This window comes from Populus nigra, chromosome 15, assembly GCF_951802175.1.
Source record: "Populus nigra chromosome 15, ddPopNigr1.1, whole genome shotgun sequence".
NCBI classification, from domain to species: Eukaryota; Viridiplantae; Streptophyta; class Magnoliopsida; order Malpighiales; family Salicaceae; genus Populus; species Populus nigra.
Genome location: NC_084866.1, coordinates 14,367,690 through 14,383,327, shown reverse-complemented (window position 1 = coordinate 14,383,327; position 15,638 = coordinate 14,367,690). Strand labels below are relative to the sequence as shown.

Here is a 15,638-nt window from a genome sequence, read left to right as displayed (position 1 = left end):
TGCTCTAGCCCGAAAGTTGAGAAAGCGCATAAGCTATAAGATTACATTCCAAAACTATAGAGAATTAAAGAGATGACTCTGAAGTTTTATGAAAAGTCTAGAATTTAATAATAGAGTTTTTATTAGAGATATAGACTTTATTAAAAAAACTTCGAAGTTCTTCCTATTTCGAATCCTAAATTTTATTAACGCTACACACCAACTTTGGTGGAGGCTTGGCAAAGATTATTACCAAACAAGTATAAAGATCTCTAGGTGAATATTGTTTTTGCTCTAGCTAAGAAAGTAGGAACTTTTGGTGAAGTGCATATAGTAACCAGAAACAGAATCAATGAACTGATGAAAGTGTTCCCCATTTACAATATTGTACCTCATCTTAACAAAACTTGTGATTTCATTATTTTGTAGTTAAAATATTTGTACATTAATAATTAGCGATTTGTGCTGCTTAACATTTTTAATTTTTGAATTTTGTCACTAGTGCTCCATTAAGGTTTTGGACCGGTGCTTCCTTTAGATCTTGTCTCCTGTTCTGCATCATAAATCTGGTGTTTGCTTAACAAAATTTATTGGACCTTACATTGGATGCTTCTGTGATTTTGTTCTTTGTTGGGTATGATTTTTCCAACAAAAGCTGAGGCCCAAACTTATGGACCCCCATTTAGAGATTTACCAATGATAAATCATAGAATTGTGCTCAAATCCATGAAAACTTCGATCTTATTGAGATTTCCATGCAGAAATATGAGTTTTCATGAGTGTTATATATAGTGCGCCAGAAGTTTCAAAGTGTACATGGGTATCTAGCCATTGATTTTGCAAAATTTCAAGTATGCTTGCATCTTCTTCTTCTTCTTCTTCAACTTTAAACATTTCTAGAAAATTCAGGAATATTCCACAAGTAAACCAGCTAGAATTTTAAATAGATGGGAAAGAAGCAAGAACAGAATTGAACGTTAACAATTTGAGGGCCAATGTGGTTGTGCCCTTTCAGTAGTTTGAATGCCACAATTTGAAAACAACAAGATTCTAAGGACATTTGTGGTCAGATTTGTAGGCAAACAAGAAGGGTCAAAATCCACTAATATTAGTTGATGATGGCATTTAAATTATTCCCCTTTATGAATCCTATTCTTTCTTTAAAAGTAATTCGTACCCAACTTATACATTGAATTAATTGGTGCCGCACAGATTCATAAAAAAAAAAACGTCGTGCGTTCACAGCCTGCAAAAGGAATTATTTTCGAGACCTTGCCTCCTCCATTTTGTTGCCATTTTCTATAATAAAAAATTGTAAGCTGATTTGAAAATATCTTTTACTGTGAAGTTAATATATATTGAACTTTCATATTTCCATATTTCAAGAAAAAAATATATCTTGCCTTTTGTTCTAGTTTTCATAAGAATAAATACTATGATTCACGTTTCAAACATGCATGGATACAATATCTATAAAATAACTTTTATTTTGAAAGTTTTTGATAGTTTTATAAAATAATCATGATTCCTCTCGATTTATAATCCGATATGTAAATCAATATGTTCCCTAAACTAACTAACTAACTATATATATATATATATATATATCATGTATTATCAATAATTTTTATATATGATAGTAAGATAATGTCTTGAGTAGTTAATAACTCATTCAGGATTCTTGGAATAAATAGATAAATCATGAATTTTATTTAAATTACTTTTCAATACAATTTCTTTCAAATTCATTAAAATCTCATGTATTGATTCTTGAATGACCGTGTATATATAAATAAGTCATCATTTAAGGTAGTGGAGTTATTATTTTTTTCAAATTTTATCTGAAAAGGTTCATTATAGAAAACAAAGTTGGTGGAAAATGTTGTTTCCAAGTTCTGTATTTAGAACATTATTAGGACATCCCCTCCATTCATTAGTGTAATATGTATAATAATATAGCATTGTAGTAATCATAAGTATCCAAATTGTCTAAATTCAAAATAGGGAATTTGAAATATATCTCCTAATTATTGGGATATTGGTATCAATTCTACCATCAAATAATTTCTTATATCAGTTTTATCTTTAAACATCATATGTATTCCTAACCATATATATATACCATGAAATTTAGAATTTAAGATATATCCATTAAAACGGACGAAATATAAATATGATCTAGGTGTTTTGAATTATTTTTTTATCATATTATCCCTTTAGTTTTGGTGGGGTCAGTAGTGTCCTTCTAATTACAATTTCTCTTTATATATGTAAAATTAGACCGAAATCAAGGGGAAAATATGATTAAAGAAAATAGAACTAATAGGAGCAATATACGACTATTGGCATAAATGTAACAAAAAACGATCAGGTGGTTTTCTGAGAAATTTTATCATAGTCAAGGGGTAATAACTAGATACTTATAGCATATGAGAGATAAATACAAAGAAAAAGAAAAGAGAGAAAATTATAATAGGAATTCTCTTTTCAATTAAAAACTTATTTTCTTAATTCTTCAAAATGTGATAAGAATTCTTTTCTTATTATAAATTATTTTTTAAATTCTCTCATTCTTGTTTTCCTCTTCTATGCTGTATCTAATAATTACAGGTTGGGCACAGTAAGATTTTCGTGATTTTTCTCACCAATTTTTCCAAATTGATTTCTCAGTTATGAAAAAACAAATTCATATGGGATTATTTTTCCTACGACAAAGTGAATTGCTGGACGTGTAATGATATGGGAATATAGTTTCCTAATTATTTTATAAGCCTTAAGTGGTCACACCCTTTAGTTGTCAGGCAAGCACTAGCCGTTTTTTCAGAAAAGTTGGTCAGCCATGGAATACATGAGCATGAGCATAGAGATCACCTCCATGCCTTTGCTCGACCATCCCTGCCTATATAAACCAGATATTGCTTGGCACACAAAAACATGAAGTAGAGAGGTAAGATATTGCACAAAATAGAGTGAAGTTTGGTGTAGGAGTTTTGCATGAAGAGGTAGAGAGTAGAATGCAGCCAAGGATGACTTGCCGGCATTTCCTCCTAGCTAGCTAGCAAGCCTTCTATTTGGCATGCCTGGCCGGCAGGTTGTCCTTGGCTATATTTTGTTCTCTTCTTCTCATGTGAGACTCCAGGCCTATAAGAGGAAGGTGTAGAAGCCTCCCAACAGCTCGACCTCCTTCGTATACATCCACAGACACATGAAATATATTGGTTTACATATGTTGTTACATCTTCTACATCTCTTCAACCATAGATTCTTGGGATTCTCTTCTATGCTTTTCTCTATTGGTTCTTCATCAATCTTAATTGCTTTTTTCTTTTTTCCTTTTTTATGCCAGGGACTGATGGATATGTCATCTTACAAATTTTGATAATTTTGCGAGCTTCAAAGCTCCATAAGAGACGACGATTTTCGAGCAGAGGATGATTTTTTAGCTTATAAGTTTTCGAATTCTATTTTATTGGATTGAAGGCGAATGTCCATGTTGTATATTAATTATTAGTTTATGATATTCATCTATATATATATATATATATATATATATATATATATATATGGATTGGAGTTGTGACCACGTACGGTCCACGGTTTTAGCACTACGCAATATTGTTCATTTTGGACTTTGCTCACATTATGACCGATCAAGCTTCAGTGACTGTTTACCATAAACACAGGTTTTCGCAAGTTCATAAAATTATGTATGGAGGCTGACACTTTGCCCAATGTTGTCAAGGAAGTCGATGACCTCATGACAAAGGAGCCAAACTCATGGAGATAGATCCAAACCACTGGTTTGGATTGCAACTTCTAGAAATAAACCTTGTTTTAGATAAATCTTTAAGGATAAATGGTTATATTAATTTATCCTTGAATTATTGAATAAGTTTTTAATATATTTTTAATTATGTCTATATTGTTGTATTGGATTCGATTTTATCAATATATTCTCGATTCAGATTTCTTCATTTAAATTAATAAAACTGGGTTTTTTTTATTTCAAAGTTATCTTTGAGATATATAAGAATATATCAGAAACTCAGAATTTCTCATTTTTTTAAGAAATAAAAAGTTTCAAAATCACTCACCACTTGTATTTTTTTAAAATAGAGAGTTTAATTTTCTTAATTAAAATTATATTCTGATATAGCTATGTATTTCAGAATTGAAAATATAGTTATTAATATGGATAGAAAGATTTACATAAATACATATTAGGAAATCGAATATTATATAAGAAGATATATAATAGACACAATTCAAAATATTAAGGACTTGTTGAACTATATAAATTATATAAGTATATGAAATGAGTCATTAATTTATTTAAATTATAATCAAATACCCGACAGGCTTTTTAACTATGACAAACAGATGTTTCATGGCACCAAAGATTTCTATGGTTTTGATTGTTGCCCCAACAATAAATCCTATGATTCAAAGAACATAAAGACATCTTGATTCTTGATATTTTGAATTTGAGACAAAGTTAACAGTATCATCAAATTCTTAAACATGTCTTTTTGTGAAAGTCAAAGTTTTGATCCTAAGAATGATAAAAAAGGACACAGTTTTTTGTAATTAATTTCTATAAAGTTTAATAATTAATTATCAAGTTTGACCAATGCCCATTTATATAGAAATTTAAAACGCATTGAATGAATTGATTATCAATTTGTCACCATATTCAAGATGTTAGGCATCTAATTATAATCTTTGGAACCACATATGACATATATGATCCATGTCTTGAAACCACAAGGACATCTGTTCCTATTAAACCCACAAATCGATAGCCCCACAATCAATAACTTCGTGATCGATCAATTATTGCTGAAAAAATCAATGAACAGCCAGTCAGATCGGGGCATGTTACTCTATAAATCCCCAAGAATTGAGAGTAGTTTTTTTTTCATATATACTAGTTCATCCGAAGGTTGAAATTACTCTATACTCCTAAATTAATTTATAAATCTCTTAGTCCACTTTGATTAGGCTGATAGAAATGATGAATAGAGAGGTTAATGTAGACCAAAAGCGGAAGCACAAGGGTTGATTTTTATTGCAATGATTTTATTTTGAACATATTCACATAATATATATATATATATATATAGGAATATCTGATGATTTAAACCTAATTTTATTAGATATATTAGTAAATTGACAAATGGATGCACATTTGATTCAAACTACACAAATCAAGCAATAAAACAGTCATGGATGGTTGAGTCGCACAGGGGCTAGGTCGTTCTCCCACTCTCCAATACTTCGAATGCAATTGTCCATAGGACAAATTATATATTACATATGATTAAATATATACTTACAAATTAAAGTTAGGACAAGAAATTACCATTTTTAGAGGTTCTTCCATCAAGAAATTAACCCAACGTTTGATTAAGCATTTAGTAAAACTTTGTAACAAATTGCTCATAATATCTTTTAAGAAATTGTCTTCCTTTCTTTCTCATCAATATATTCAAACAAGCACAACTTCATTTCCCTCACTTTCCTTGAATCAAACAACAAAAATTGAACTTTTTTCCTCACTTTAATTCTTTTTTATATTCTCTACCACTTTCTAGCCTACAAGTTGCACGTGTTTTCCTATAAAGTGTTCAGGAATTATAAGAATATGATCAAAAGTTTATTGAGAATTCAATCTCCACTTTCATCATAATCCAAACGTTATCAAAAAAAAAAACAACCTTTAAATTCTAGATGATTATTTTAATGATTTTTTATAAACAAAAGTGATTTGCACCTAATATCTAACGATTAAAATATATGAAATAGAACTGCTGTCAAGCTGAAACACCACAAGATAGGAGTTAAGAAAATATATAATTCTGGGAGTGTTGATTTTTATTTGTTTTGTTATTACCCTTCATAAAAAAAAAATTATGTCGATTACAAGCGTCCATTAAATTTGAAAGCTTTTTTGTCAGAAAAATTCTTGAATTTTCTTTATATGAATTCTTGACCGCCAGAATATTCTCAAATTATTTTCATTCCACAAAGTGCTATTGTAGCTTTTTATCCTGTCAGAAATATGGATGATTTTAATTTCTAAGCGATCGCTCCATTCAATTTGAAAATAGCCTAGTGGCTGTGAGTGGGAGGGAAGCATTTCCCCTTTTAGAAAAGGCACTTTCCGTTTTTAGAAAATTTTCAGCCTTGGAATCTTATGGGCAAAACAATAATGCACAAGACTACTAGCTGGTATTACTGGTTTCATTTCATCTTTTCCTATATAAATATCAACAATTGTGAGCATGTGTGTGTGCATTGAGTTGCAATCCCATGAGGATCATTTGTTTATGGTCTAAGAGATTTGCATGAAGATGTTGATAGTAGAATGCAGCCAAGAATGATTTGCCGGCGCCGGCCAGCACTTGTTGCAAAGCAACTAAGCAAGGGCTTCAAATGTTTTTGGCACCCCGGCAAGTTGTTCTTGGCTACATTTGGATATCTTCTTCTCATGTGAAACTCTATAGACCTATTTATAGAAGACATGTTTAATTACACACACACACACATATATATATATATAACCTAGCAAACTAATTCTATAAGAGTTTTATGCAATTAGGATATGTTTCATGTTTTTATTACAAAGATTTTCTCCCCCTGAATAATTTGGCAGAGAAATTTTCAATAAAAATGGTCGTAAACACTTATAATGATCTGTTTCTCTCTCTTAGATGTATATAAATGCTTGTCCTTTATTTATTTGTTAGTTTGTTTGTTTACTAGAAAGATTGTCTTGTGAACTTCAAAAGCTATTCCTTATTCAGGAATCTATTTGGTGGCAGATATCCAAAATTTAGTGGTGCTAACTTGGGGTCAAGAATACAAAATTTCGCCATCTCTATGCAATCTCTAGAAATTGGGATAACATTATTTCATCAATTATCCATCACTATCTTTGACTACTATATATAAGAACATCATCTTCATTCTTGATAGTTTGCCTCCTCCGCGACTTGAAACTGCAGCTATCTTCTGCTGCTTTCCTGAAGGCCCTTTTTCTTATTAGGAAATTAAAGCTGAGTGCGGGACTGTGAAGGGTTTAAGACTCCAATACAGATGGAATCTACTTGGTTAAGTCTATGCGTTCTGCTTTGTTTGCTAGATCTAGTGGATATTCCCAAAGTTTTATATCACGTATTTGAAGAGGTTTTATCCCTCCAAAGGTTGAAATCCTTTGCATGGATGGCAATTCTTGATAAAATATATACAAGGCTCGTCTTATTTAGAAGAGACATTCTTCCAGCTTCACATGCTCTTTATCCTTTCTGTTCATCTGCTAAAGAATCGGTAGACCATGAATGAATTCATTGTTGTTTTTCTTGGAAAGTTTGGGCCATGTTTATATTCTGGTTTGGTATTGATTGGTGCGTGCCTCTTTCTCTTGCTGATTTTTACCATCAATGGGAAATCTTCGTTCAGGGTAAATTTCAGAGGCAATCAGAATAGAATCAAAAGAGATTTTAAGAGATTAAGAACAGAGTAAGGCCTTGAATGCCATTCAGCCAGTAGGAGTTCAGGAGGGCTTCTTTTTTTCTTTTCTTTTTTCAGTGTATGGTATATTTGGTTGATTCGAAAAAAAGTGGTTTTTCAAAATTCTGATCCTCTTTTGGATGATTTGTTCTACTTCGTTTTATCCCGTTTATGTATTTGGATCAAAGCTCTTAGGTAACTATTTATATACTGTATTGGAACAGAAAAGATGTAAAGAAACACACTAGAGACAGATTTATGTCTATTTCTTCAATCAAAAATGTTTTTTCCTTCCATATTTGTCCCTTTTATCCATTAACAATAACCAAACACGACTTTGTGGATGATTTTCCCTACAATGCTTTCGATTTATCCAGGTCAGCTGATGGTCTTATTTAAGTTAATAGGACTGCCATTAACTGGATTCTTCCTTGCGCTTGTTGGTTCAAGTGGAATTGTAATGGTTCTCAACTGGAAAATCATGGTAATGGTGGCATCTTGTATTTTGTGGTGGATTTTGAAGTCTAATGAAGCTGAACTTTTAGCCATTGGGAAAGCTTTGGATGTTACATTATTTTCAAATGATGGTGTTAGTGGCATAAAATCTCATGCTAGAATCGGATTCTCAAAATCGTTATTGGTTGGATGAAAAATGAGTCTAAGAGGAAATTGACATCTCCTCTAAGTTCTTTCAGAAGATCAAGAATGTTGACGTACCGAGAGAAGGAAACAGAATGTCCAATCAATTAGCTAAGCAAGGAGAGTACTTCATCGTCCCAGAAGATCTTATAATTGCTTAGACATAGGCTGGTTGACAATGAAATTGGCATCAAGCAAAGTAGTCATTAGCTGTATTGTTAACATTTGAATATTTAACCTTAATCAAGTTAAAATCTAAGATTTTAATTCTTGTTTTTCTAGGATCTGAGGTCACAAAAAGGGGGCCGATAGTGATTGTAGAATAATTAGAGGATGAAACGCGTAACTGGAAAACAAAATGATAGAAACTCGTTGACATTGAAAACGGCATCAAGGAAAATCATTTTCTGTGGAATAGAAAATCCCACAAGCAAGTACAAAAACACATTGACAAGAGCACCAATATCGATGTCCAAATATATATTTGACCACTAGTATTTGATGACAGATGAGGATTCTCTAGAAATGGAATATTATATTAGTACAATTCTTTGTCAAAATAATTTTATGTCGGGTGTGCTTTACTAAGTGGATTCTTAATTTCCATCGTCAAATAATTAAGAGAGTAATCATTTCCCTTCATATCCGATTTTTACTTGCCCTTTTCCCTTCTGTAATCAGTTCTAGGTAGTTGCCCAATTGAGTTCAATTATCAAATAGTTTTCCATGCATGCTCTTAATGAAAAAGAGGGACTCAATTGAAAAGTTTCTAATTCCTTGAGGATGTATTTGAGACAAGTTTTGGTTTGGTAAGTGGTAACTCATTCAAGACCCCATGTATTTGTGGACAGCTTGTGAGATTTGCCTACTAACTTTAAACTAATAGCTAATGGTTTGGAGAAAAATATTCTACTTTTCTCATAAAATTATTTAAATAATTTTTTAAACATATTTGGGAAGTAATAATATAAAAAAAAAAGAATATGATATTTGGTAGACTTTTAATGTGTTCCAAGTCCAAATTATTTTTTTGGCATTGCTTCATCGAGAAGGAGGAGACGAAAGATAACAACAATCAGCCATTGATTTCGAAAAACTTTCCAAAGAAAGGATTTCAATCAGGCAATAGGCATTGACTTCCTGCTTTCCCCTCAAAGTTAGAAAGGAGGAATTAAAGAAATGCACAATTATTTGAGCGGCATATGTGATTGGATTGAATCCAATTCTTGCAGGACCAAACCCTTTTTTTGCAAGTATAGAATATAACTCAAGAGAATGTGAGAATCTAAGAGCTTTACCTCTCTGTATCTTATTCTTTAAATTCATGATGAGGCCAGACCCTTCTAGCTTAATGCTGGAAATCAATTCTCATGTTTGAATACGGATAGGACTGACTGAAAAAGAGAGTGAGAAGAGGATCTTTCTTAGCAAATTACAAAAGGGCCCAAAAAGTATTCCGCATACATTATTAGTGAAGTATATATATGCATTTATTAGACTTATTTTTGCTTGATTGAAATAAAAAAAAGAATAGACATCCAATATTAAAAGAATATGTCATTAATTAAAGACAATAAACAATGATATTTTATAAGATAATATTTTTTATGTCTATAATAAATTATGTTACAAAATAGGAAAATTGATTAAATTCCTTCTTAACTAGATCCTTAATTAATCAATCACTCTTGTGCATAGATATATCCTGCCTTGTCCATATGTCGACATCCATGGATAGTCAAACATGGATACGAGCCCTTGGACACTTTAAATAAAGTACCTTTGTACATATGACATCCTTGGATACTTAGGTTCCATTATCTTCATTATCTCCACACAAGCAAGCCCGATCACCTGGATGAACTCAACTCCATTAGAACGCAAATGGTAACACGAGAAGAGGTAATTGAAATTGATGGTACACATAATAATAATAAAAAAAAATATATGTTTCACATAATCTAAATGAACCGAAATAAAAACAGAAGAATGGGGACTAATAAGAAAACACAAGTTAGCATACAAGAGAGAGAGAAAAGGAGAGATAAAGAAAGGCACATAAAAATCACACCAAAAATTCGACGATGACACCTCTAATATAATAAAAAAAAATCTTAATAAGAAGAATTTATATACACCTTAAAAGGTTGCTTTTTGAGGCTAGTGTGAGTAGCATACGTTGCTCAAAAAATAACAAAGTAGCTTCCTTGATGGCAGGTGCATCAAATGTGTCATTCACAAAAAAAAATATAAAAGTATCCAGTTTTGGCCAATAACCCAAACCCCTCCTCTTTCTCTCATCTTGACATAGAAAAATCACAAAAAAAAATTTAGGGATTAGCACATACCTTAATGTATTTTTTCATTCTCGGGAAGTTAGAGTGGGTGCACATTAAAATCTTTCATGCAAAGAAGACATCACTTTTCTTGTCTATAACCATTAATCACCAACTTTTTTACCAATAACATGACAAGCACAATAACCAATTTCTCCATCATCATGTGCTTACAACATCATTCTCCATTAGATGAACACTAATTTCATCATTAATGATATTCTCTACTCATCACGAGACTTTTCATCATTAAGTTGTAGCTCTATACATCATGAGATAACTATAACATCACACTTTACGAGACAAGTGTTACTAAGATCTATAAATATTTTTAGTCACTAAGTAAAAGAAACAACTAGCAACCACACAATAATTCTAGGAAGCATAAGCAATCATTCAACAATTAAACAAGTTCAAACAAAATACACAGCCTTCACATATACACTCTCCCACATTATTAACTTTCTTGAATATTGTTTTTGTTTTATATTTTACTAACTTAAACATTTAAGGGTCTCTTTTTATAAAGGAATTGTTATGCAAAAAAGGCTTAGGGAAGTAGTTATCAACCCACTGGACCAATAACAAAGCCCAGTCACCCCACCAGCCCAAAATCACAATCCATAGAAAATACAAATCTAGTCTAAAGTATTTCACCAATTCATTATAAATATAGCTACATGTGTAAGTAAACTACCAACAAGCTATCTTTTTATTTATGTGGTTAATATTGTGACCTCATGTTGGTATTTTCAGGGGCTCCAATTATCTAGTTTAGATGGCATGTAATGTCATAAAACAAGATGAAAATACATAAACTAGCAACAGATTTAAAAAAGTTAAAAAATCAAATCCTATTATGCATGTACTAAAATATTTAAGGTTGCATTTAAATATAAAAAAATCATGGCAACAAATAATTAGTATAATAAAAATAGTGTAGATGTAAGTTACGTACTTGTTGAAGATATTTGGACAAAGTAAGGAAGTGTTTATGTTAATGATTAAAACATGTGCCATTAAAGACTAAAATACTTGTCACTTAATGCAAATAATTTTTTGGAACGTAGTCTTCCAGGATTCTAAGAACTTAATTTTTTAAAAAATAAACTTTCTTTGAAAGTCTACGAACTAAAAGAATAATTAAACTTAATATCTCTCTATAAATAAATAGAACATAAGCTCTAGAACATAAGAAAAAGGGGGCGAAAAACCTAAGCAAGCTAATGGGATAAAAAAAAACTAAGAAAATCGAACATGAGAAGGCAAATGAGGTGTTGCATTGTGTGCAAAACATCTCACTTTCAACCCTTTTTATAGTGATTTTATAACCAAAATTAATGCAGAATTGATTTTAGTAATTACCAAAATTAATTCATATCACTTTGCTTTAATTACCCATCATAAAAAAAATAGTTTTTACCTTGAAAATCATATATTTTTACTTAGAAACTAAAATTATTCTTGAAGTGGAAGATTAAACTATTTATTCATGGGCTAGCTAAACTAAATGGGCAAGCAAAATAATTCTTTATATGCCAAAAAAAAAATCAATTTATAGAAAATCTAAAATCAAAATGGGTAGGCAAAAAATATTTCTTTATAGGTCAAAATTTTATTTTGCAATAAACCTATACTTAGGGACCTAGAGCCCGTGTTTGTGTAATGCAAGCCGAGCGAGCATGCGAGGCAAGTAAGCTTCGAGTGTTGTTTAAGTCTCAAATTCACTTTGTTTAGGTCCTCTCTCTTCTAAAAATTTTGGTGTGTATGGGCTCTTTCAAAAACCTTTTAACTTTTCATTATATATATAAGTTACAAGAAAGTCTTATATTTTTTTTTTATATGGAATAGAGAGTTTTGAGTTTCACAAAATATATCAACTAAAGATTTTTTAGAATTAATTTTTTATTTGTCCATAATTTATTTTAATTATATTAATGTTCTATGTTAAAATACTTTTATTGAAGAATGATTTTTCAATAAAAATGAGACTTTTAATTTAGCCTTAAACAAATTTCTAACCACTTAAACTACGTGCATTCAATTATCCTTATATTATGTCTCTAACTTAAACATATAAGAACAAATTCGTGTTGACATTTTCTAACCAATTACACCTTCTCCTAAAAATCTTCAAGATTTTATTCCAAATATTAATGGCATACAGCATCCATTTTACTACATTAGTGGAATGCAGGACCAGCTATATATACGTGTTGTGTGCTCTATTTGAAGGTTTTATCGATAAAAGTAGATAATGTGGGTGGAAGCTTTTGTTCATATTGCCGTACAAGTGGGCATGCATGGTGGCCAGTGGCATCTTTTGGTTTTGAAACAACAAAGCTTTGTGGAATTGGAATTTCCGAGTCATGCATGAAACCTTATCATCGACTACTGTATATAAATATGCTAACAATGCTGCAAGTTTTACGTGAAATTGAGTTAGGTTTGCTAGAGAAGCTAAGGCGGTACGTACGTAGCTAGGATGATCAATCATGATCATCAAAATGAAGCTTAGTTATCTATTATCTTGCATGAAGTGATAGAGAGTGGATTTGAGCCAAGGATGACTTGCCGCAGATGCATGGTCCTTGCTGATCACATACCAAGGGGGGTTTTGGGTGGCAAGCATCCTTGGTTCTCCTTCGCTCTGTATTTCCTCATGCGAGATTGTTTTCCAGTTGCTTCAAAGGTTGCCATGGTTTTCAAGAAGCAACAAGAGGGGCTAGATGTTCTGATCTATTTACTGAAGTGAGTGGTTTAATTCATTTTATTTTTAGTTTCATAACTAAATTAGAAACATATTCATAATCTACGTACTGTGTATAGATATTAAATGCCTAATTCAAATTGTACATTCTTTTATTAAAATGATTTAAACACGAAGTGTTAATTAACCTAGTTCTCTTTTGGTTTTAATAGAAAAGTCCGGAACTTTTTGAAAAATAAAATAAAATAAAGAGATATTAATTGTATAAATAAGGGATTACAGGTGGCCACATTCATCCCAAACTTTTTGAAATTTTCACATATACCCTTTCTTTCATAATCTTGTTGGAAAGGGATCAGCTCAAGGCCAAGCTCATGAAGTGTCATGTTTTCAAGGGTTGGCGTGAAGGATTAATTGAATCTGCACCCACTTACAAGTACTATCAGAACTCACAGGTTTGTATGACTGTGATCAGAAGATGAAGGGTGAAAAGAAGCATGCTCCTGCTTGGTGTGATCGAATAATTTGTTTTCGAGAGGGACTGAAGCAGCAAGAATTCAGCAGAGGTGAATCGAGATTGTCAGACCATAGACCTATTCGCACAATCTTCGTAGCAGAATCCGATGTCTCAAGTGATTCCAGGAGTTTGGGAAGCTCCTTTACAGGCAGTTTTTATTTCTTACAAGATCTTTTCAAGAGTGCTTTAATATATCATGTAATGTCAGAACAAGCTCCTATTCTGAATAATTCTACCAGTTTCTTTCAAAAAAAACATTGTTATACTTGAGATCATAGCAGTTACAGTAGTGGTTACAGAGTGATTTCAATGACATGAACTCCAATGATCATTTTATTCAACTCTGCATGGTCCTTGTTTCATTTTGTATGTTTTCTAACCTATCTCTTGTTACTCTACTTTTTATATTTAGCCATGCTCCCATATATATAGCCTAGTCTAAGAGTTGATCGACTCCCATAATGTATCATATACCTATATATTTCTGTCATATTATTAATGTTAATCAAGTAATTTCGTATTGATATCCTTCTGTAACATGTCTATTAGCAAGATCCTTGATCTATGGAGGAAAATAATATTGCTAGACGAGCAACATATCAAAAGGTGGAAGGGACCTATTATAAATAATCACGAAGACAAAGTATGCCACCTTATTTCTTATTGTTGTTGCTGTTGGTATTTTGTATGGTCCTCCTTCTATATCTCAAAATTCAAGACATACCCTGCATGTCTATTGTTTAATAAAACAAAAATGTATTTGCATTGAAAATTCAGTTAAAAAATTAAAAAGAAGAAGGAGCATGATCCTATAAATATAAAACATCCACTATTCAAGAACTAGACGGGTTGATAGAATTATAGCTTTGTATTTTTTTAATTTATATTAAAAAAATATTTGAAAGTATAGTATAGTTGTATTCTAAAGTGGTTTTTATTTAAGAAATAAATTAAAATAATATTTTTACTAATTTTTAATGGACGAATATCTGTATGGATAAATCATGGACGACTACTTGAGAACCAAATTAACAGTCTACCAACTTGTTTGAGAACCGGCCGGTTTGCGTCCTTTAAATTGAAACTCTACTAGAGTGCACATCCTTCCTTTTTTCTTTTTTCTTTTTTTTACTCTTACATTGAACACTATTTCTTGCTTAGACTGAGACTAGTATCATTGCCCTTAGATATTGAGTTTGTTTAACTTTGACAACCAAAAAGAATTATTGGCCCAACGACCCTAATCCTTGGCCCACTCTCATATTCATGGGCTCTAGATCTGGCCTTTTGATACGTGTGAAAAAATATCATAAACTTTTTTTCAAAAAATAGAACAAAATAATTCAGAAAAAAAAAGTCCTATTAAACCTCCTTATCTCTAAAAAGTCCATTTCATCACTCATCAACTTAAAAACTTAACTCGTTTTATTTTAAATTAGTTTAAAAATTGATTTAATTAAATCTAGGTGAAGAGAAGGGATTTTAAAAAAAATACAAAATTTTATTTTAAAAAATAAAAAGATATCTTTTGACATTGACCTCGCAAACTCATAATCTTAATAGTTACACGAAACTTTTTGTGACCATATACAGTGTCAATGTATGTATATATAATCAAACTAAAAAGGAGCAGGATCAATAAGCTGGAATAGCTCAGTTGGTTAGAGCGTGTGGCTGTTAACCACAAGGTCGGAGGTTCAAGCCCTCCTTCTAGCGAGTTGACTTTTTCTTTTATGCCGGCTAATGTATGATGTTATCGTTTTGTTTTTTAAAGGAAAACTTTTTGAATCCAAAAACCAGAAGCAGAATATTTTTTCGAAGGACACTTCGCTCTGAAAGAACAAAGAATGAAAGCCACCATGCTTGGCTTTACTATTCATGTTGATAAAATAAATTCTGTATCCCGAATCCGATTCTTTCTAATAACACTTGGATCCCTGGAGTC

The 15,638-nt window shown here is 31.4% G+C and overlaps 1 protein-coding gene and 1 non-coding gene across 2 annotated transcripts; both read left to right on the top strand.

Annotated features, from left to right (window-relative positions):
* The first annotated feature begins 12,925 nt into the window (after window positions 1–12,925).
* On the top strand, window positions 12,926–14,034 carry LOC133673773 (uncharacterized). The gene is made up of 2 exons (XM_062094661.1): window positions 12,926–13,217; window positions 13,529–14,034. The coding sequence occupies exons 1-2, from the start codon at window positions 13,033–13,035 to the stop codon at window positions 13,656–13,658; spliced, it is 315 nt and encodes a 104-aa protein (XP_061950645.1). The 5' UTR covers window positions 12,926–13,032; the 3' UTR covers window positions 13,659–14,034.
* A 1,301-nt stretch (window positions 14,035–15,335) lies between these two features.
* Window positions 15,336–15,409, top strand: TRNAN-GUU (transfer RNA asparagine (anticodon GUU)). The gene has a single exon. It is a non-coding gene; the product is annotated as a tRNA-Asn (tRNA).
* Window positions 15,410–15,638: the final 229 nt, after the last annotated feature.

What these genes read in the sequence shown, in the direction of transcription:
- LOC133673773 (XM_062094661.1), top strand. Translation starts at nt 13,033, where the DNA reads ATGACTTGCCGCAGATGCATGGTCCTTGCTGATCACATACCAAGGGGG. An exon ending in GTTCTGATCTATTTACTGAA is followed by an intron (nt 13,218 to 13,528) that starts GTGAGTGGTTTA and finishes CTTGTTGGAAAG; the next exon opens with GGATCAGCTCAAGGCCAAGC.